This window comes from Lynx rufus, unplaced genomic scaffold (genome assembly GCF_022079265.1).
Source record: "Lynx rufus isolate CCGP_SWC_20201006 ecotype Redwood Valley unplaced genomic scaffold, mLynRuf1.p SCAF_13, whole genome shotgun sequence".
Taxonomy (NCBI): domain Eukaryota; kingdom Metazoa; phylum Chordata; class Mammalia; order Carnivora; family Felidae; genus Lynx; species Lynx rufus.
Window position 1 is genome coordinate 33740462 of NW_025814827.1, and position 24142 is coordinate 33764603.

The window sequence follows — 24142 nt, forward strand, 5'->3', positions numbered from 1 at the left end:
TAAACATTTAAAAAAAAAACCCTCCATATTTCTATTATATTCTAGAAGGTGACACACCAACATTCTTCCAGAATTAAGAAGAATACGTCTTTGAGGACAGAGAATAGAGAAGGGTTTCAAGGAACAGCATGAGTATGTAGGTATAGAAGTAAAAGTGCCTGGCATGACAAGGAATGGGACATTGCCTTGGGTATGTTGAAGATATGACAGGAGATGAATCTGAAAAATGTGGTATCTTTGGACCTCTAGGTGCTATAGTGGTTGGACTTGATTTTATGGACATCTGGGAGCCATTTCTGAATGTGAGGTGTGCCTGATTCAATTCACTGTCACAGGAGCCTTTCCTAGAGTGTCTTACTTGAAGACTCAAGGTTGGGCACAAGTCTGGTTTCTCTAGATGACTGTCCTTCATTCACCAAGGGCCTGACTAGCACTGGGTGGCTCTGGGAGCCAGGCCTCAGCCCTATCTGCATCCCTCTGATGGTTAACTCATTCCTGGGTTTTATTGTCTGGAGCTCTGGATTTTTGAAGTTACTTGGCTGCCTGTTAAGTCAAAAGCAATGATTCATTTGTGTTTGTAAGCTGCAGGTTATTCATTAGCGTTTAAGATAATACCTTACATTTATATGACACCAAAGTGCTTTCACATAAATTATCTCATTTGATGTGATCTTCAAGACAGGCCTATGAGATAGGCAAGGAATATTAGGTCCAATTTATAGATGAGAAGATTTAAGACTCAAGAGTTTAATTGATTTGCCCAACATAAGGTGGCTAATAAATGCAGAGTGCTTGCCCAAACCCGAATTTTCTACTTTTATTTCAGAGCTTTTTCCATGACCCACACTGCAGGCGCAATTAGGGCAACAAGAGACAGGTCTGTGGGCCCCAGAGAGCCTCATGACTCCAACTGTGACACAGACAGAGCTTTGATTCTGAGTAAAGCTGCCAGACCTGGGTGAACCCGACAGGTATTAAGCTGATCTAGACAGCTTGAGGAAATGCATTAAAATGTATGTTGAAACTATCACAGTGCAGTTTCCATTTCAGCTAAAGCAACATTCAAACTATTCTCCATCCAGGGGTGCCTGGCTGGCTCAGTCAGAAGAGCATGTGACTCTTGATCTCAGGGTTGTAAGTTCTAGCCCCACTTTGGGTGTAGAGATTACTTAAATATAAAATCTTAAGGGGCGCCTGGGTGGCTCAGTCAGTTGAACGTCCAACTTCGGCTCAGGTCATGATCTCACAGTTCATGGGTTCGAGCCCTGCATCAGGCTCTGTGCTGACTGCTTGCTCAGAGCCTGGAGCGTGTTTCAGATTCTGTGTCTCCTTCTCTCTCTGTCCCTCCCCCACGCATGCTTTGTCTCACTCTGTTTCTCAAAAATAAATACATGTAAAAAAAATTTTTTTTAATAAAATTTTAAAATAACAAAAAAAGCAAAAAAGCAAGTATTCTCCATTTGAATAGTTGCTTTCCCAATTTTTGCTGTTCCTGACTGCTGTTATCTAGTTATTATTATTTTTCTTTAAATGGACTCACTTCTTTTTACTAATATAAATTTGTTTTTACAGGAAACCACTGTGTTACAGGCAAAAAGGAAATAAGTAAGATGCAGGAAGTACCAAGGCCCAGAGAGAAGTTCTGTACCCTGAGAGATGGCAGAGATGGGGCAGAGAGAATGCTTTGGGACTGGGGACCCAAGTCTGCAGGGGTTGAGGGTGGCAGTAGGCAGGGGGGAGAAGTGAGGGGCAGTCAGACTCAAAATATCTGGTAGATGTGAGGGGTGGGAATCTGCTGCCTGAGGCAAGAAGATGGGCAAAGATTTTGGAGTCTGAGCCTGATACAGGGATGCTTAGGGTAAGGATGGGAGGGAGGCAGTGGGGCTGTAGACAGGGCTCCTTGGGGTAGCTGGTTTGGGAAAGTAGGCTAAGAATGGTAGCGCTGGGGTTAGGCCCAGGAGGTGGTGCTGAGAGGGGTAAAGGAAGGAGGGGGACCCAGAGGTGAGAGCCTGAGGGATAGGAGTGACCTCAAGGATGGTCCAAGGACCCAGATCCAAAGGGTGCATACGGGCAACATTTGGGGGGAAGCAGGTCAAGTTCTGTGTACAGTCCCAGTTGTTCCAGGCTGTATAGGTCACCGAGTCTGGGGCCTTGGGCCATGGTTAGCAAGCAACCTGAGAAAGATGTTGGTGTGAGGTCCAAGTTCTCCCGGTATCGTCTCAGTACCAACAGCAGGCCCACATCTGGAAACATTGAGCTGAGGGGACCGGTCTGGGGGCTGGCTGGCACCTGCTTGTACTGAGTCTTAGGAGCTGTGTGGTTTTTGTAATGACCAGGCATTTAGGGATTTCTCTGCACTGCTGTTGCAGTGTGGGCCAGAGGCTGTCGGGAATGAAAATGACCAATATGTCAGGCAAGAGGAGCTTCTGCATAAGTACCCTGAGCTCTGTGGTTTACTTTCTGCCTGTGACATGAGGCAGTCACATAACCTCTGGTGTTCTAGCTGGCGTGGGGATGAGATGTCTGCCTCCCCCAGGCTTGGGGAGAAATTAAATGAGTGTCTGGGCTGTGATTATGGACTGTTCCCATTCCTGGAACCAGGCCTGATAATGGTTTTCTAGCTGATTCACTGGCAAGGTTTAGTACCTGTTGTCACACAGAGTGGTCTCCTTATCTGTCCTCTATCTGAGTCTGACCTATGAGTCTGGCTTTTGAGAACTGGGCTTAATTACCTGTACCACTTACTTACTTGGTCCCAAGTTTTATCATAAGGACAGCAGCCTTTAAAAAAATAATGATCTCTTCTTTGTAGGGCACCTTTCTTTTAAGTTAATGATGACTGTTTTATATTTATGGGACCCCTTAGCGCCTTGCCTTTTTTGAGTGAGTCAGGATGCCGTTTCCCTCAAGAGGTGAAATTGGAGGCAGGTGAATTGTCAGAGGCCCTGCTGCGTGGCTGGCACAAAGCCCAGTGGAGATGGTTGGAGACCCACTTCCCAACCCACTCCCCTGCTCTGGACTTAGGTTGCTACAAGTGGCAGAACCAGTTATGGGGCCTCCAGGAAGGGCTGGGTGGCTGCTAATTCATGATTCATCCTTCTCCTCTGTGATGTGGGCTCTGGGGGATAACATTTAGTTCCCATCATGGTTCTTCTGACGGTCTGCCCTAGTGATTTTTTCTCTTTTCCAGACTTGGTTTCTCAAGAGACGGCATTAGCAAGTAGAAGGGAAGATTGCGAAATAAGGTCTCCTAGGGTCAGGACAGTGCTCACTTCTACTCTTCACTGGGCCTGAAGTAGACATAGTTGAGACTTTCTGAATATGTTTTGGTTGAGAACAAGTGAACGTGAGCCCCTTTCATTCAATAGGTACTTATTGTGTACCTACTAAGATTAAGTGCCAGGCACTGTTCAGAGCACTGTTCTGGGCCCTGGGCATAAGCAAAACTCCCTGCCCCATAAAGCACATTCCCTTTATTTGTAAGGGGAACCCCCATACTTTCCTATACCTGTGGGCTCTCATTTGAGGCACAATTATATAACAGTTAAAAGATTTAAATTTTTTTAATTTAATTAAAATTTAATTAATTCCTTAAATTCATTTTTAAATAATTAATTTTAAAAATTGTAAAGTTATTTTAAAAGAACCAAAACAGTTTATCTGTTTTTCCAGACCATACCAGAAAAGAAACAGCAGATTAGAAGCACTTCCAAGGAAGTGCTGGCATATGGCACAGACTAGTAGAGAGTGACTAGGGAAGAGACAGAAAAAGTATAGAAAGAGTAAGATTTAAGATCTTCGCCTCAGTCGGTTGAGCATCCGACTTCGGCTCAGGTCATGATCTCATGGTTCATGAGTTCAAGCCCTGCGTCGGGCTCTGGGCTGATGGCTCAGAGCCTGGAGCCTGCTTCGGATTCTGTGTCTCCCTCTCTCTGTGCCCCGTCCCTGCTCATGCTCTGTCTCTCTCTCCCTCAAGAATAAATAAAACATTAAAAAAATTTTTTTTTTTTTTTAAAAGATCTTCGCCACCTAGGGAAGCTTAGGAAAAGCCTGACTCTTTGCCTTCAGTAGTGCCTGAAGGTGTTACGCTGTTCAGTAGTTTATGTTCTGGATGACAATCCTGAGATGTGGAAGTCAGACTAAATTCCAGTAGTGTCCTAGGATGGAGAAGGGGAAGGGGTAGGCAGCAACAAGTTAGAAAGACCACACCTCGGCAAATTGGAATTTTAAGTCCTTATGGAGCTTCTATTCCTCTGAGATCTTTGTCTTTCCGGGGCTGGGCTTTGGAGACAGCCTGGTCCTCTGAAAAACCATGGTCTGTGCAGGGGACATTGGGTGGGAAGCTACTCTACTGTCACCCGGCTCCTCCTCTCTGTGAAGTCTCAGGAAATGCAAATGAATGTTGCCAAGTGCTAGGGAGACCAGAGGATTTAGGGGAAATCCACAGGTAAAGAAAGAAAGCTGCAAGTGTTAAGACAATCTAGTAGCCTTTGGCAACTTTCTGAGGCAACTTCAATCCTGCCTGACTGATCTAGCACCTGCAGACTCAAGTTTCATGGAGGAGCTGCCATCCCCGGTGCCTGGGATTAGACAGTCCTTAGCTTTATCCCATACCATTACAAGTAGGGTCTCTACTTCTCTATTCTGAAAGTCCCCCTTCCTTCCCACCTTTATCATAGTTATAGAACATATTTTGCATCCATCTTTTTGCCCTGAATCCAGCCTCTTGAGCTGCTAATAAGGCAGCATTATTTCATAGTAAACAATATTGATACCAGAAGCTTTTTCAAAGGCCTGCTTCAAGAGAGTTGTGTTTACATGATGAGAAATTCTTTAGGCAGCAGTCACTTCAGGAGGGCTGGACAAAGCTGGCGATCCAGTTTGTAGCACAAAACACCAAACTCCAGGCCAACTGGTTCAAAGACAAAACTGGCCTTCCAAGCTAAAACCCAGGAATGGGCCCTGCCCACGGCAGGTGTAACAGCTAAAAATAGTAATAACTAGTTAATCAAGACAGACACACTTCACCAGCATTCTTAGGCCACCTGAGTTTTAGTTCATGGCCACTCTTAGAAGATCTCAAGCTCCCTACCCTTCCCTCTGCTCTTTGGGGTTTTTTTTGTTTTTTTTTTTTTAATTTTTTTTTCAACGTTTATTTATTTTTTGGGGGACAGAGAGAGACAGAGCATGAACAGGGGAGGGGCAGAGAGAGAGGGAGACACAGAATCGGAAACAGGCTCCAGGCTCTGAGCCATCAGCCCAGAGCCTGACGCGGGGCTCAAACTCACGGACCGCGAGATCGTGACCTGGCTGAAGTCGGACGCTTAACCGACTGCGCCACCCAGGCGCCCCATTCCCTCTGCTCTTTGAATGAGAGTATTTCAGAGCCCCTGGGAGCTAACCAAGGATTACATTTTAGAACTACAGCCCCAGCAGACTTGAAATCAGCCCTCTCCGTCTCAAGAATTCTAACTGGGCTGACCTGGGCCCAGTGTGAACCCATGCCCATCCCTGGAGTTGCTGTCAGGTTGGCATCATCCTCAGCTGGTGTCACACAGTTTACCTCCCTCCTGGAAGTGGATAGGCAAGAGGTTTGGGACTTATATTGAGTGCCTAGTTTTTGTCAGGGACTTCACATGGATTATTTTCTTTAATCCTCACAACTATCCTGTGTGTAGGGGATTCTTTCCTCACATTGTAGTTGAAGAAGCTAAGGCTGAGTGAGATTCAGTAATTTGTCCAAAGTCGTGCTGGTAGTATGCAGAAGATTCAAAATTTAAAAACACATCTGTTAGGGGTGCCAAGGTGGCTTAGTCGTTTGAATGTCCATCTCTTGATTTCAGCACAGGTTATGATCCCAGGGTCGTGGGATCGGGCCCCACCTAGGGCTCTACCCTGACAGCCTGCTTGACATTCTCTTTCTTTCTCTTTCTTTCTTTCTTTCTTTCTCTCTCTCTCTCTCTCTCTCTCTCTCTCCCTCTGCCCCTCTCTCTCACTCGAGCACTCTCTCTCTCTCTCTCTAAAATAAAAAAAAAAAATAGGGGTCCCGGATTGCTCAGTTGGTTGAATGTCCAACTCTTGATTTCGGCTCAGGTCATGATTCCAGGGTTGTAAGATCAAGCCCTGCATCAGGCTCTACCGTGAAAGCGTGGAGCCTGCTTGGGATTCTCTCTCTCCCTCTCGGCACATGCGTGCATGCTCTATCTCTCAAAATAAATATTAAAAAAATTAAAATAAATAGGGGCACCTGGGTAGCTCAGTCAGTTAAGCGTCCAACTTCGGCTCACATCTTGATCTCTTGGTTTCTGAGTTCAAGTCCTGCTTCTGGCTCTTTGCTGACAGCTCAGAGCCTGGAGCCTGCTTCAGATTCTGTGTCTCCCCCTCTCTTGGCCCCTCCCATGCTCACGCTCTGTCTCTCAATAATAAATAAATGTTAAAAAAATTTGTTTAATAAAAAATAAAAAATTAAAATAAAATAAAAATACATCTGTTAGATTCCAAAACTTTCTCTCTTTCAGTGAACCATGCTGTCTTCCAGCTTAGAATAGTAGAGGGAAACTGAATATCTCTGGGTTTTTTTTTTAACAATTCTTTTTTTTAAGTTTATTAATTTTGGAATTTAAATTTTTTTTAATGTTTATTTATTTTTGAAAAACAGAGTGTGAGTGGGGGAGGGGCAGACAGAGAGGGAGACACAGAATTCCTAACAGGCTCTAGGCTCTGAGCTGTCAACACAGAGCCCAACTTGGGGCTTGAACCTGCAGACAGTGAGATCATGACCTGAGCTGAAGTGGGACCTTTAACCAACTGTGCCACCCAGGCGCACCTTGATTTTGAGAGAGAGAGAGAGTGCACACCTGAGCAGGGGAGGGGCAGAGAGAGGTGGAGAGAGAGGGTCCCAAGTAGGTTCTGCGCTGCCAGCACAGACTAAGAGTCAGACACTTAACCGACTGAGCCACCCAGGGGTCACCATCCCTGTTTTTCAAGATTGAGATATAATTGACATAAGATTTTAGTATAATCATTATTAGAGAGAGAGAGTATGTCAGAGGGGGAGAGGGGCAGAGGCCGGGAGTGGGGGGGGAGAGAGAGAGAGAGAGAGAGAGAGAGAGAGAGAGAGAGAGAGAGAATCCCATGCAGGCTCCATGCTCAGTGCCAAGCCCACCAATGCAGGACTCCATTCCACAACCCTGGAATCATGACCTATGCTGAAATCAAGAGTTGGGGATACTCAGTCAGCTGAACCACTCAAGTGCCCCATAACATTGTATTATTAACATAATGACTCAATACATTGTGTACATTGTAAAATGCACACCACAATAAGTCTAGTTAACATAAGTCTGTCACCACACATAGTTACACATTTTTTTCTTGTGATAAGAACTTTTCAGATCTACTTAGTAACTTTCAAATATACAATATAGTATTATTAAATCTAGCAGCACACTATACATTACATTCCCATGACTTATTTTATAACTGGGAGTTTGCACCTTTTGACCCCCTTCACACATTTCACCCCCCCCCCCCCACCACTTCTGGCAACCACCAGTCTGTTCTCTTTATCTATGAGTTTTGTTTTTGTTTTGTTTTTTAATTTTTTTTTTAGATTCCACATATAAATGAGATCATATGGTATTTGTCTTTCTGTCTGACTCATCTCACTTAGCACGATGCCCTCAAGGTCAATGCATGTGTCACAAATGGCAAACTTTCCTTTTTTTAATGGCTAAATAATATTCCTTTGTGTGTGTGTGTGTGTCCAGCACGTCTTTGTCCATCTATCAGGTTGCTTCCATGTCTTGGCTATTGTAAATAATGCTGCAGTGAACATGGGGGTGCAGATATCTTATCCAGTTAGTGTTTTGTTTCCTTTGAATAAATACCTAGAAGCAGGATCGCTATATCATATGATAGTTCTATTTTTAATTTTGTGAGGAATCTCCATACTGTCTTCCACAGTAGCTGCACCAATTTACATTCCTACCACCAGTGCATGAGGGTTCCCTTTTCTCCACACCCTTGCCAACACTTGTTATTTCTAGTCTTTTTGAGAACAGCCATTCTAACAGGTGTGAGGTGCTATCTTGTGGTACTATCATTGTGGTTTTGATTTGCATTCCCCTGATTGGTGATGTTGAGCACCTTTTTATTTACCTTTTGGCCATCTGTATGTCTTCTTTGGAAAAATGTCTCTTCACATCCTCTGCCCATGAAAAAAATCAGATTGCTTGGGGTTTTTTGCTATTGACTTATATGAGGTTTTTTTTTCATATTTTGAATATTAATCCCTTATCAGATATATGATTTACCAGTACTTTCTTCCATTCTGTAGGTTGCCTTTCCATTTTGTGGATGGTCTCCTTTGCTGTGCAGAAGATTTTTAGTTTGATATAGTACCACTTATTTATTTTTGCTTTTGGTGCCAAATCCAAAAAATCATGCCCAAGACTGATGTCAAGGAACTTACTGCCTATGTTTTCTTCTAGGAGTTTTATGGTTTCAGGTCTTACATTTAAGTCTTTAATCCATTTTGAGTTGGTATTTTGTGTATGGTGTAAGGTAGGAGTCCAGTTTCATTCTTTTGTATGTTGCTGTACGGTTTTTCCAACACCATTTATTGAAGAGACTGCCTTTTCCCCCACTATTTATTCTTAGCTCCTCTGTTGTAAATTCATTTACCATATATGCATGGGTTAATTTGTGGGCTCTCTCGTCTTCCATTTCCTTGATTTATGTGTCTGTTTTTATGCTAATACCATACTGTTTTGATTACTATACCTTTGTAATATAGTTTGAAATCAGGAAGTGTGATGCCTCCAGCTTTGTTCTTCCTTTTAAATGTTGCTTTGGCACGTGGATGGAACTGGAGAGTGTGATGCTAAGTGAAATAAGCCATACAGAGAAAGACAGATACCATATGGTTTCACTCTTATGTGGATCCTGAGAAACTTAACAGAAACTCATGGGGGAGGGGAAGGGAAAAAAAAAAAAAAAGAGGTTAGAGTGGGAGAGAGCCAAAGCATAAGAGACTGTTAAAAACTGAGAACAAACTGAGGGTTGATGGGGGGTGGGAGGGAGGGGAGGGTGGGTGATGGGTATTGAGGAGGGCACCTTTTGGGATGAGCACTGGGTGTTGTATGGAAACCAATTTGACAATAAATTTCATATATTGGAAAAAATAAAAAAAATAAAATAAAATGAAATGGAAAAAAAATAAATAAATATTGCTTTGGCTATTTGGGGTCTTTTGTGATTCTATACAAATTTTAGGTTTATTTTTTCTATTTCCATGAAAAATGCCTTTGGAATTTTGATAGGGATAGCACTGTATCTGTAGATTGCTTTGGGTAGTAAAGACATTTTAATAATATTAATTCTTCTAATCCATAAGCACAGAATATCTTTCCATTTATTTGTGTTGTCTTCAGTTTTCTTTTATCAGTGTCTTATATTTAGTGTACAGGTCTTTCACCTCTTTGGTTAAATTTATTCCTAGGCATTTTATTCTTTTTGATGCAATTGTAAATGGAATTGTTTTCTTAATTTCTCTTTCTGGTAGTTCATTATTAGAGTATAGAAATACAACAAATTTTTGTATATTGATTTTGTGTCCTGCAGCTTTACTGAATTCATTTATTAGGTCTAGCAGTTTTGGTGGAATCTTTAGAGTTTCTTGTTTCTTTTTTAATTTTTTTTTTTTAACGTTTATTTATTTTTGAGACAGAGAGAGACAGAGCATGAACGGGGGGAGGGGCAGAGAGAGAGGGAGACACAGAATCTGAAACAGGCTCCAGGCTCTGAGCCATCAGCCCAGAGCCTGACGCGGGGCTCGAACTCACGGACCGCGAGATCGTGACCTGGCTGAAGTCGGACGCTTAACCAACTGCGCCACCCAGGCGCCCCTAGAGTTTCTTGTTTCTTTTTTTTTTTTTTTTTTTTTCAACGTTTATTTATTTTTGGGACAGAGAGAGACAGAGCATGAACGGGGGAGGGGCAGAGAGAGGGAGACACAGAATCGGAAACAGGCTCCAGGCTCTGAGCCATCAGCCCAGAGCCCGACGCGGGGCTCGAACTCACGGACCGCGAGATCGTGACCTGGCTGAAGTCGGACGCTTAACCGACTGCGCCACCCAGGCGCCCCGAGTTTCTTGTTTCTTAAAGTAGGTGCTTATCACTATGAGGTTCCTTCTTAGAACTGCTTTTGCTGTGTTCCATTAGTTTTGATATATTATATTTCTACTGTCATTTATCTCAAGGTAGTTTTTTTTAATTTCTCCTAGATTTCTCCTTTTACCCATTGGTTGTTCAATAGTGTGGTTGATTAATCTCCTCATATTTGTGAGTTTTCCAGTTTTCTTCCTGTAATTGATTTCTAGTTTTATACCGCTGTGGTCAGAAAAGATACTTGATATGATTTCAGTCTTTTGAAATGTATTAAGACTTATTTTGGGGGCACCTGGTTAGCTCAGTTGACTAAGCGTACAACTCTTGATTTTGGTTCAGGTCATGATCTCATGGTTCAGGAGTTCAAGCTCTCAGTCAGGCTCTGAGCTTTGAGTGAGGAGGATTCTCTCTCTCCTTCTGTCTCCCTCTCTCTCTGCCCTTCTCCCACTTGCCCTCTTTCTCTTTCTCTCTTTCTCTGTGTGAAAATAAATAAATAAATTGAAAAAAAAACCTTATTTTTGACCTAATATATGATCTGTCTTGGAGAATGTTCTGTGTGTGCTTGAGAAGAGTGTACATTCTCTTGCTTTTGGATGGAATGTTCTACATATGTCTGTTAAGTTCCTCTGGTCTAATGTGCAGTTTAAGGCTAATATTTCCGTATTGATTTTCTGTCTGGATGATCTATTTTGACCATTGATGAAAGTGGAGTATTAAAGTCCCCTACTATTATTATATTGTTGTCTATTTCTCCCTTTAGGTATGTGTGTGTGTATATATATATATGCTCCTATGTTGGGTATAGTATATTTACAAATATTATATCCTCTTGATGGATTGACTCCTTTAGCATTGTATAAAGACCATTGCCTCTTATTACAATCTTTATCTTAAAGTCTATTTTGTCATAAGTATAGCCACCTCAGCTTTTTTTTGGCTATTTGTAGGGAATATCTTTTTCCATCCTTTTACTTCCAGTGTGTGTGTGCGTGTCCTTACCTCTGAAATGAGTCTCTTGCAGGTAGCATATAGATGGGTCTTGTTTTTTATCCATTCGGCCACTCTATTTTTTGACTGGAGTGTTTAGACCTGTCTGGTTTTTTAAACAGTGTTTTTCTTGATTTGACAAGTAATACAGGCTCATTATAAAAAGTAAATATCAGCTATAATCTCTCTCATATATATATTTTTTTAACATTTTATTTTTATTTTTTTGATGTTTATTTATTTATTTAGGGAGAGTGGGAGTGAGCAGGGGAGGTACAGAGACAGGGAGAGAGAGAATCACAAGCAGGCTCCACACCACCAGTGCAGAGCCTGACATGCGGCTTGAACCCATGAACCGTGAGATCTTGACCTGAGCTGAGACCCAAGAGTCAGAAGCTTAACTGACTGAGGCACCCAGTAGCCCCTAACATTTTATTTTATTTTTGGTTTTTAGTTAGAGTATGCAGGTGAGCAAGGGAGAGGGGCAGAGGGGGAGAGAGAATCTCAAGCAGGCTCCATGCCCAGTGCAGAGCCCAGCATGGGGCTCATTCCCAGCACTGTGGGATCATGACTTAAGCCAAAATCAAGAGTCGGATGCTCACCTGACTGAGCCACCCAGGTGCCCCTTCAGGAATATTTTTGTTTTTCTTTTTTCTTCAAAAAACTTTTAAATTTTTATTTATTTTTGAGAGAGAGAGACAGACAGAGCGTGAATGGGGGGAAGGGCAGAGAGAGAGGGACACAGAATCCGAAACAGGCTCCAGGCTCTGAGCTGTCAGCATAGAGCCCAACACGGGGCTCGAACCCATGAGCAGTGAGATTATGACCTGACCTGAAGTCAGATGCTCAACCAACTGAGCCACCCACGCACCCCAGGAATATTTTTATATTTTCATCTGCTGAGGGTGAGCTCCCCACTTGGCCTTTTCTGACATCAACCTCGTGAAGGTTTGAGGTGGTTTGTTACAGGTGGCAAGGGGAGAAGTCTAGACTTCCTCTATGGTCCTTGGTGGCAGAGGTGGGCTGGGGGCCACATTTTTCCTATGGTGTTTGGTTACTCTCTGTAATAATAATTGCATGCTTTTTCATTGAATGGATTTTCAGTATCATAATTATCCCTCATTATGTCATAGTTTTCTCATGTGTAAAATGTGGCTTATAATAATTTCTACTTCATAGAGGTGTTTTAAGGGCTAAATAAGTTATTATATGTAAAGCACTTCAGACACAGCTTGCCACGCAGTAAGCATTATATAAGTGCCAGCTACTGCTGTTGTTGTTTTGGAATGTAAACAATTTCTGACTTTCTCTAATATAAATGCTATAAGTGAATACCACTTTTTATAAATATTGAATGAATTTCTAAATATTTCTGTAGACAGACTTTTAGTAGAGGGCTTGCTGGATCAAAAGGTCTGCACTTTTTATAGCCTCCTGATATACAGGGCCAGATTGCTTTCCAGAGTCATCAGGTCGATTTACATATTCACCACAAAGCCACCAACATTATTAAATGCCATCCTTTTTTTGCTTGTTGTCAATTGATAGGACTTAAATTTTTGAATTTTGAAAAGGACTTAATCTTTGTGTGTGAGGATGAATATTTTTCATGTTATTAACTGTTTCTATTCTATGCATTATCTCTTCATGTTTTTTTCTCTATTGTGGTTTATTCTGTTTTTTTTTCTCATATGAGTTCTTTAGGTAGTAAGCATTGTGTTATCTGTCATATTTCATGCAAATACTTCCCTTAGTTTTCATTTCCGTATCAATTTTGTCTCTGATTTTTAACTGAGAGTCATTTAAATTTTTGTCATTGTAAATTTATTCATTCTGTGCATGCACGCATGTGTTTTCTTCCCTTGCTTTAATGCTTAGGAATTTCTTCCCAGTCCCACAGGCAGATTAATAGTCTTATCATTTCCTTTCTTTTAGGTTCTTTTAGTTTTGTTTTTTGTTTTTTTTATTTAGTGTTTTGTTTTATTTAGTGCTTTGATCTATTTGGAGTTATTTTGGTATATGGTTTGAGATGAAGATTTAACTTTTTCTTCACTCAGTATTATATGTCTTAATAATACTTTTTACTATATGTTGAATTTTTACATTTATTAGTGTTTGTTTCATGGCCAGTCTTATATGTTCCATTAATCTTGCTTTTGTGCTTTTTATGATATACTTCCATAGCTGTTAGAGAATGTCGAGGTTTAAATTCTTTGGGCTTGGAGATCCGCAAAACCTCCTCAGTCATTCATCCTTGATAGAGGTTCACTACCCTTGAACTCAGCAGACTCAACACATCTGGCTCTGCTCAGACACACAGTGGAGTTTTCCCTTCTACTCTCTGTTCTATGAATCACATAACTTTCTTATATTTTCAGTAACTGAGTAACTTTATCATTCTTCAAACTTTGTTTCTTGGCCCAGTGGGCATTTCTTTGCTTATATGTGTGTTCTCATTCCCCAACATTTCTTCATCCCAGGTCTGTGCATTAAAACCTGTTTGTATGAATTTGTTCTTTTCCTACTCTTCTTTCATTACTTTTCTTTGGTTGAAGTTTTTTGTTTTTGTTTTTTTTCTTTTAAGATTTCATTTTTGAACAATCTACACCTAATGTGGGGCTTGAACCCACAACCTGGAGGTCAAGAGTTGCATATTCCACTGACTGAGCCAGCCAGGCACCCCTGGTTAAAGTTTTTTTAAAAAAATTTTTTTTTTTCAACGTTTATTTATTTTTGGGACAGAGAGAGACAGAGCATGAACGGGGGAGGGGCAGAGAGAGAGGGAGAACAGGCTCCAGGCTCCAGGCTCTGAGCCATCAGCCCAGAGCCAGATGCGGGGCTCGAACTCACGGACCGCGAGCTCGTGACCTGGCTGAAGTCGGACGCTTAACCGACTGCGCCACCCAGGCGCCCCCCTGGTTAAAGTTTTTTAAAACCCAAAATATCCTTTGACAAAAACAGTTATTTTTATTTCTGTGCTTTATTGCAACCATGTCTCTTTTTTCATGTCCTTTTCTGTTCTCAGGACCTTTACCTCATTAAAGCAATTTTTAAAAATTTTGTTTGTTTGTTTATTTTTAACATTTATTCATTTTTGAGAGACAGAGTGTGAGCAGGGGAGGGGGCAAGAGAGAGGGAGACACAGAATCTGAAGCAGGCTCCAGGCTCTGAGCTGTCAGCACAGAGCCTAATGTGGAACTTGAACTCATGAAGCGTGAGATCATGACCTGAGCTGAAGTCGTACACTCAACCAACTGAGCCACCCAGGGCTAAATTTTATTTTTCAGTAATCTCCACACCCAACGTGGGGCTCAAACCCACAACTCCAAGATCAAGAGTTGCATGCTTTACTGACTGAGCCAGGTGCCCCCACAGCAGAACCCTTATATTTCTCCTGTAAGCTGTCCTGAGGCTCTAAGAGAAGTCAAATTCTTTCACACCCTCTGTCTTGAATGTCCTTTCCAGCTCTCTGCTCACAGAACTACTCACCTTTCAGACCCAGCCCAGATATTGCCTTCTCTAAGAAGCTTGCAGAGCTAAAATTAGTCACTCCCTTCTCTATGTTTCCATTTTCCTTTTTTTTTTTGTTTTTTTTCTTTATTTTAGAGAGAGAGAGTGTGTGTGGGGTGGGGGGAGAGGGGTAGAGGGAGAGAGAGAGAGAGAGAGAGAGAGAGAGAGAGAGAGAGAGAGAATCCCAAGTAGGCTGCATGCTCAGGGCAGAGCCCGATGTGGGGCTTGGTCCCATGACCCTGGGATCATGACCTGAGCTGAAATCAAGAGTCAGATGCTCAATCAACTGAGCCACCCAGGCACCCCTTTTTAAAATTATTTTATTTTATTTCATCATGATAAATGTACTCTTTAATCCCCCTCCCCTATTTTCCCCATCCCCCCCACCCCCCCCACCTACCTCCCCTCTGGTAACCATCAGTTTGTTCTCTATAGTTAAGAGTTTGTTTCTTGTTTTGTCTTCCTCTTTTCCTTTGCTCATTTTTTTTCTTTGTTTGTTTGTTTTGTTTCTTAAATCCCATGTATGAATGAAATCATATGGTATTTGTCTTCTCTGACTGACTTATTTCACTCAACATTATACTCACTAGCTCTATCCTTGTTGTTGCAAATGGCAAGATTTCATTCTTCTTTACAGCTGGAAAAATATTCCATTATATATTATATATGACATCTTTATCCTTTCATCAGTTGATGGATACTTGAGCTGCTTCCATAGTTTGGCTAGTGTAGATAATGCTGCAATAAACATAGCAATGCATGTATCCCTTTGAATTAGTGTTTTTGTATTTTGGGGGTAAATACCCAGTAGTGGGATTCCTAGACTGTAGGGTTGTTCTATTTTTAATTTTTTTGAAGACACTCCAATGGCTGCACCAATTTGCATTCCACATTTTTATCCACATCCTCATCAACACTTGTTGTTTCTTGGGGTTTTGTTTGTTTGTTTTCGTTTTGTTTTTTAAGTGCGTTCCATGCCCAAGGTGGGGCTTGGACTCATGACGCCGAGATCAAGAGTTGCAGGCTGTACAGACTGAGCCAGCCAGGTGCTCCTGTTTTTTGTGTTTTTGATTTTAGCCATTCTGACAGGTGTGAGGTGATAGCTTATTGTAGTTTTGATTTGAATTTCCCTGATGGTGAGTGATGTTGAGTATCTTTTCATGTGTCTGTTGACCATCTGGATGTCTTCTTTGGAGAAATGTCTGTTCGTGTCTTCTGCCCTTTTTTTTTTTTTTTTTTTTTTTTTAGTGTTTATTTTTGAGAGAGAGAGAGGCAGAGCACAAGCAGGGGAGGGTCAGAGAGAGAGAGGGAGCCAGAATCTGAAGCAGGCTCCAGGCTCTGAGCTGTCAGCACAGAGCCTGACGGGGGGAGCGGGGGGGGGAAGGGGGGTGCTCAAACTCACAAACCTTGAGATCGTGACCTGAGCCAAAGTTGGACACTCAACTGACTGAGCCACACAGGCACCCCATCTTCTGCCCATTTTTTAATTGGAATATTTGTTTGTTGAGTGTTGAGTTTTAGAAGCTCTTTATGTATTTTGGATACTAACCCTTTACTGGATATGTCATTTGCAAATATCTTCTCCCATTCAATAGTTTGCCTTTTAGTTTTATTGTTTCCTTCACTGTGTAGAAGCTTTTTATTTTGATGTAGTTGCCATAGTTTATTTTTGCTTTATTTCCATTGCCTCAAGAGACATATCTAGAAAAATGTTCCTATGGCCAGTGTCCGAGAAATTATTGCCTTCAAGGATTTTCTCTTCAAGGATATTTATGATTTCAGGTCTCACATTTGGGTCTTTAATCCATTTTGAGTCATTTTTGGGTATAGTGAAAGAAAGTGGTCCAATTTCATTCTTTTACATGTGGCTATCCATTTGTTGAAGAGATTGTCTTTTTCCATTGCATATTCATTCCTCCTTTGTCAAAGATTAATTGACCGTGTAATTGTGGATTTATTTCTGGGTTTCCATTCTCATGGACCACTTTTAACGGCATCACACACAATAATGTAGCTCATTGTTTTCACAGCCATCATCCTTGCTAAATACTGTCCTTCCTCTTCAGTGTCCAAGAAATACCTGATTTTTCTCTATATCCCCAACTCCAGCTCAGCCTGTTTATTCCTAGATATTCTATCAGTGGACCCAGGAGGTGGGATAGATTCAGTGCTGTACTGAAGGGCTCTCAGAGAGCTCTCCTCCTACCATTAGATATCCCTCCTTGGAAATGAATAACCAGCCTGATATAATGCTAATATCTAGCCAGTGCATGAGACTGTTAACTTTTTCCTATAGGATCGTAAAATATAGAATGGTCAGCCCCTTATACCTTTAAAGGTTGTTTTGGAAATTGAGGGCCAGTCCAGGCCTTGAGAGAGTGGGATGTCCAGGATACGTCAGTTTGATTAAGGCAGTTGTGTTTAGTTGTAGATGTTAGGAATATGGAGCTGGAAGGGTGGGGGTAAGATGGGCTCCATGCAGATGAGGGGAGAGGTAACCTCCTAGTTATACTGGTCTAGTTATACTGTTATACTGTTATACTAGGTCTAGTTATACTGTTACTTCAAAAAAAATCTGATGAGACTCTTGTTGATATTTGTCAAAGGGACACATTCTGGAAAGAGAATTGGTGAAGAAGCAAATTAATGTATTAGATTCATTTCCTGTTATTATATAATTAATTTTTTGTTTGAACAATTTGTTTCCCTATTTAAGTAAAAAAATAAGTTTTGTTTTTTTGTTTGTTTATGTGTCCTGTTTTTTATGGTTTTGCAGTAGAATGCCCCACATGAAACATAACTGCAAATATTCAGCTGTGAAAAAAAGAATAGTGCTTAAGTACAAATTGAGACATGATTCACTTAAAATAAACACTTAAACACAATTCAGGTCTCACAAGCACGTGGACTATAAAGTCAGTTTGGTAAAAACCCCCAGTTTTCTGATGTAGAACATCCAAAATGAATTCTAAAACACAAAGCAGTACTTAATATCATTCCTTTATAATAAAATCCATAAAGCATTCTCTCAAAAAAAAAAAAAAGAAAGAAAATGAAGAATACACTACCACCCAGGCTTCCCCATGCTCTTTTATCTTTCTTTCTTACTGATCCTTCTTGCCTCTCCTTTTTACTGTCTCTTCCAGATTTACAAAAATGAACATATAATACTTTTAAAGAGCCCCACAATATAAAAGAACATCTTCGACAGAATGCCCAGACATTGGTAAGCCACACCCCTAATCCTGGTCCTGAAGAAGTGCATTCTGAGAGCAGGCAGCTTTCACATTGAGGTGACAGACACTCTCTTCTCCCTGCCTCTGCCTTTCACCCATCTCAGACAGAGAGAGGAGGGGTAGAGAGACAGAAACCAAACCCAGAAGACTCACATTTGTTGGCATAATTAAGGAGGAAGCTTTAAAAGCCTACCCACCATCCAGTTAACATCGGAACTGTGAAGAGAGGGCAGGGGAGGTGGGGAAAGAACATTAGATTTTTGGCTTTCTCTTTATATATTTTTTGTATTGTTTTACTTATTGAAGGAAAAACAACACATAGAGGACCCTAAAACATAAAGAATACATAATAAAGGCTTAGTTTTAAATAAGAAATGAGGCTGGGGCACAATAGAAGAGGCAAAAGAAAGGGAGAAAAGACTAATGATAAGGGACTGAAAAAGTAAAGATGATGTTTCAAATGTAAAACTGTATATAAAACGATCACCTCTTATTATTAATTTTTTAATAGTGGAAACAGCTAGATTTTGTTGTAATTAAAAAAATTTTTTTTAAATGTTTATTTATTTTTGAGAGAGAGAAAGAGAGAGACAGAGTGTGAGCAGGGGAGGGGCAGAGAGAGAGGGAGACACAGAATCCAAAGCAGGCTCCAGGCTCTGAGCTGTGAGCACAGAGCCCTACGCGGGGCTCGAACTCTTAAACCGAAAGATCATGACCTGAGTCCGTCAGACGCTTAACTAAGCCACCCAGGCGCCCCTGTTGTAAATTTTAATGGTGAAAGGCTCGATTGGGTTGTTGAGGCAAGCAGGTGTGGCAGGTGAGCACGGATGGACGATTAGGAAGGTGGGGATGTAGGGAGGCACATCTACACCCTCGCTGCTCCAGGCCTGTCCTGGGTGGGAGTGGATTCTGTTTGCTGGGCTGAACCAGGAGAGCCCTGCTAGAGCCTGATGGGCTTGGTCGCCCTGGCGGTGAGGGCGTAGTGCCGGCCCTAGCCCAGGAGATGGCAGCACATCCCAGAGGTCCTGGGCTAGGCGGCTGCCCGCCCTCCTTGGCCCTAGAGGTGGTAGTAGAGTGAGGCACCTGTCCATATGCCCTCCCTTGGTGGTGCTGGCTGCGTGCCTCTCAAGGTCCTTATTTAGCAACTTTGGGTAGAAGTATTTATGGTTTCCTCTGAGAAGCCTAGAAAGCCAGTCTGCTTAGCTGCTTGCAGAAGTTCTGGGTCCAGAGGCTCCTCCTTGCAGGTTTGAATGGCAGGTAAGGTGTGCAAGCACAAGTGAGCACAGGGCCTCAGGAAGCAGAGGCTGATTCTGGGATTTGTGCTCTATTTTCCTTAAAATAGCTGAGTGGGTAATATATGATAGAGAATCTTGGTAGCTGTGTTTATTTTTACTTACATTAGAAGTAATACTTTTTTTCTTTTTAATTCAGAGAGCTACAAGATAAAAACTAAAGATAGACCATAACCTCCCCACCAAGATAACCTCTGTTGACAATAAAAAGTTTCCAATTAGCAATAATTGTGCCTCGGATAAACCTCATTGGCTACGATACCGCCACTGCACAAAGCTGACAATAAAAAAATGATAATAAAATAAGACCAGTTTAAGGTTTGAAAATTTGAACTACAGAAAAGTATGAGAAGTAAATGGGGGCACCTAGCAGGCTCTGTCGGAAGAGCATGGGACTCTTGATCTCGAAGTTGTGAGTTCAAGCCCCATGTTGGGCATAGAGATTACTTAAAAAAAAAAAAAAAAAGAGGTTGGGGCACCTGGGTGGCTTAGTTGGTTAAGCATCCTACTCTTGATTTCGGCTCGGGTCATGATCTTAGTTTGTGAGATTGAGCCCTGTGTCAGGCTCTATGCTGATTCTCTCTCTCCCTCAAAAATAAATAAATAACTTAAAAAAAAAAAAAAGAAGTAAATGTTTCTTCCTCCTCCATCTTTAACCTCTCTCCAAAGGAAACCCCTGTTAGGTTTTATATGATAAGAAACTTCTTTTCCTCATAAGTTTCAAAGGCTATGCACATGTCCAAATATCTCTATTTATAGTTCTTTCATCTGTTAATTTTTTTTTTTTAAATTTTTTTTCAACGTTTATTTATTTTTGGGACAGAGAGAGACAGAGCATGAACGGGGGAGGGGCAGAGAGAGAGGGAGACACAGAATCGGGAACAGGCTCCAGGTTCCGAGCCATCAGCCCAGAGCCTGACGCGGGGCTCGAACTCACGGACCGCGAGATCGTGACCTGGCTGAAGTCGGACGCTTAACCGACTGCGCCACCCAGGCGCCCCTCATCTGTTAATTTTTAGAGTTTATTTATTTTGAGAGAGAGAGTGCACACGCATGTGAGTTGGGGAAAGGGTAGGGCAGAGTGAGGGGGAGAGAAAGAGAATCCAAAGCGGACTCCCCACTGTCAGTGCAGAGCCCAATGCAGTGTTTGAACCCATGAACCATGAGATCATGACTTGAGCCAAAATCAAGAGTTGGACACTTAACCAACTGAGCCACCCATGTACCCCATTATTTGTTTATTTTGAATACCAAAGTGATCATATTATATACTGCTCTAAGTCTTGTTTTTTTCATACACTATACCTTGAAGATCTTTTTTTTTTTTTTTTTTTTTTTTCTTGAGATATATTGACATATAACATTGTCTTAGTTTCAGGGGTACAAAATAATGATTTGATATTTGTATATATTGCAAAACAATCACCACAAAAAATCTAGTTAACATCTGTCACCATACATAGTTACAGTTTTTCTTCTTGAGATGTGGACTTGAAGATCTTTCTAGTTGGCATGTATAGACTTCTGTCTATCATAATTTTTTAAATGGGTCTCCCTGTTGATGGAGGTTTTGGTTGGTTCCAGTGGTTGCTAATATAAACATTGCTGCAGTGGACATCTTTGTATATTTGCTTTGGCATACCTGTATAAGTCCAAATTCCTAAGAGTGATCAAAGGGCAAATACATTTTATTTTTTTAAGTTTATTTATTTTTTATTCCCCTTTTTTTTTTAAGTTTATTTAGTTATTTTGAGAGAGACAGAAAGTGCGAGCAGGGGAGGGGCAGAGAGGGGCTGGGGAGAGAGAGAATCCCAAGCAGCCTCCACGCAGTTTGCACAGAACCTGATGTGGGGCTTGAACTCACAAGCTGTGAAATCATGACCTGAGCCAAAGTCAGATGCTCAGTCACTCAACCAACTGAGCCACCCAGGCACCTCTATTTATTTCTTAAATGTTTATTTATTTTATGTGTGTGTGTGAGAGAGAGCACTCAAGCAGGGAAGGGGCAGAGAGAGAGGGAAACAGAGAATCTCAAGTAGGTTTTGCGCTGCCAGCATGGAACCCACTGCAAGGCTTGAACCCATGAACCATGACATCATGACCTGAGCAGAAACCAAGAGTTGGAAGCTTAACTGACTGAGCCACCCAGGCACCCCATGGGCAAATACATTTTAAAACTTGACGGCTAAATTTTCTTTCAGAAAGGGCGCCCCAGTTTACATGCCTACAAAGAATATGTGAGTGCCTATTTCCAGGTGGCTGTAGAGAAACCTGCCCCTGTCAGGAGCCCTTTTACATCCTGTGTGGTGAGACTGGTGCTCAGTAGAAAGTAGGCCCAGCTTCTCTGCTGCAAGGCTGCAGCTGGCTCCCTCCATGGCCTTCGCCTCATCCAGTGCAAATCTCCTCGGGTGGAGGAGAAGCAGTGTGGGGGCCAGCAGCCTTTCTTTTAGCCATGGGGAATACTCCCTGGATTTCTTTATTGCTTTGGTGAGATTTTCTTGCCCACCTGGGGTGAGAGAGTGAATAACCACGTCTTCTGACTCTTCCAGGTGAAGAAGGCATATAGGCAGAAGGCGCTCTCCTGCCACCCAGACAAAAATCCAGATAATCCCAGAGCAGGTGAGACTGTCCTACACGTGGGGAGGTGAGACCTGCTCACCTGGGCATGGCGTCCTCCCGGTCTCCACTCCCGAGTAACTGCTGTGGAGTGTGACGTGCACAGCCCCAGGCCTGCACTTTGCATGCAAGGGGAGGGAGTCTGGTCAGTTGTCTGTACACTCACCCTTCCCGGTTGGTCCGTCATCTGTGGATGTCGGCCTTCCTGCCAGCGTGTGGCTTCTTTGAGGTGCTTTTTCGAGAGAGCACACCATATCAAGCCTGACTTCCTTTTTCTCCTCTCTTTTTTGACCCATATTTGTAGCTGAGCTCTTCCACCAGCTTTCTCAGGCCTTGGAGGTACTGACCGATGCTGCAGCCAGGGTAAGCTCATCCTCCTCTATTTGAACTGTCTCCCGTGGTTAGAGACCACTGTGGCACTTGAGCCTCAGTCGCCTATACTCCGCCATGCAGCACGGGCCCTGCCGCCCCAGCCTGGAGGTCTGGTCACCAGGCTGCCTCCCGACAGCTCCAGGGCTACATAGCAGGTCCGGGAAGATGGCTATACTCTGTGCTTGTCCTTCAGCTGACTGCTCCTCGGTGTTCCTTTCTCCTGCCAGGCTGCGTATGACAAGGTCAGGAAAGCCAAGAAGCAGGCAGCAGAGAGAACCCAGAAACTTGATGAGAGAAGAAAGAAAGTGAAGCTTGGTAGGTGACTTTGTGGTACTGGGTGGCCTGTGGTTTCCCTGGGCCATTTTCATGCAGCCCCCTCACTTTTCTTCCTGGAGCTGTACCTCAGAGCTTTTTGGCTCCAGCTCTAGGCAGAACCCTGCTGCCAGGGTGGGTCCTGAAGGATACTCTTAGGAATGACAACAGTGACTAGATTTACTACTAGCTAGCATTGTGACCAATGCTTTACAGCCTCCTTTAATTATCTAAGGAAGTGGGTATTACTAAACCCATTTTTTTAATAGACAAAGAAGCTAAGGCACCAAAAGGATGAGAACTTGCTGGATCTGAGATTTAAACCCACGCAGTATGAGTAAAGTCTTGTTCTTATTCAGGATGCTGTCCTGGATCTTTTGATTCACCCCAGCCTCACTTCTGCACAGAGCTTTCACTCTGAGGAGTCCTCTCAGAAGGATCCAAATAGGTCCAGGCATTTTTTTTTAATAGCTTTATTATGGTGTGTTTTGAATATCATACCATCATCATACCATCTACCCATTTTTTTTTTAATTTTTTTTTTAGCATTTATTTATTTTTTGAGAGGCAGAGAGAGACAGTATGAGCAGGGAAAGGATAGAGAGAGAGGGAGACACAGAATCCGAAGCAGGCTCTAGGCTCCCAGCTGTCAGCACAGAGCCCCACACCGAGCTCGGACTCACGAGCAGTGAGATCCTGACCTGAACTGAAGTCAGACACCCAACCCACTGAGCCACCCAGGTGCCCCCCATCTACCCCTTTCAAGTGTGTAATTCAATGATTTTTAGGAAATTTACCAAATGGCGCATCTGTGCCTGTAAATCAATTTTAGAACATTTTCATCACTGCAGTAAGATTGTTCCAGGCAGTCCTGGGGCACCTGGATGGCTAAGTCAGTTAAGTGTCTGACTTTGGCCTCATGTCATGATCTCACAGTTCGTGAGTTCAAGCCCCATGTTGGGCTCTGTGCTGACAGCTCAGAGCCTGGAGCCTGCTTTGGATTCTGTGTCTCCCACTCTCTCTCTCTGCCCCTCCCACACTTATGCTCTCTTTCTCTCTCTCAAAAATAAATAAACATCAAAAAAATTTTTTTAATTAAAAAAAAATTGTTGTAGGCAGTCTTTACCTGATTTTTCTCCCCTTCTTCTTGCCTATTTGATATCCATACATTTAATATTCATATATACCATCTCAGTACATCCATCTTTTTATCAAAAACAAACAAAAAACCCTGGAGATTCTAGGTAAGTATAGTACCCAGAGAAGAAAGCAGTGGGTCCCAGGCCTGAGAGGAGGGTTTGTCACAGCAGCTAGCCTGGCATAGGGCCACAAGCAGGTTTCTCTTGGAAGGCAGGAAGGGCTCCAGGACATGGGTGATGTCCTCACACAGAATCTGCCATCCCTGTAGAACTGCCATAGTCTGGTCCAAAGTGAGGCTTGGTAAATGTGAACTAAGAAGGAGGTGTAGGAGGCAGTGGGGACTCAAGCTCTGTGGTGGAAAAAGCATCAACGCCAAGGTCGAGGTCAGGCTGTTGTGCCAAACCACAGGGACAGGCCAGCAGCTCCACCCTTGGCATCCCTGCCACATGGCCCTGGGCTGCTGACATAAGCACCCACCCACACCCTGTTCACTGATCAGAGAACCAG

General features: G+C 42.5%; 1 protein-coding gene and 1 pseudogene across 1 annotated transcript in view; one reads left to right on the forward strand and one right to left on the reverse strand.

Moving 5' to 3' along the window:
* Nucleotides 1–24142, forward strand: part of DNAJC17 (DnaJ heat shock protein family (Hsp40) member C17) — a 42389-nt gene that overhangs the window by 9660 nt on the left and 8587 nt on the right. Inside the window, exons 2-4 of the mRNA XM_047075304.1 lie at nucleotides 21745–21814; nucleotides 22116–22174; nucleotides 22411–22498. Coding sequence (XP_046931260.1) covers nucleotides 21745–21814; nucleotides 22116–22174; nucleotides 22411–22498 — 217 coding nt within the window. The remainder of the gene's footprint in view (nucleotides 1–21744; nucleotides 21815–22115; nucleotides 22175–22410; nucleotides 22499–24142) is intronic.
* Nucleotides 19316–19474, reverse strand: LOC124509058 (uncharacterized; annotated as a pseudogene).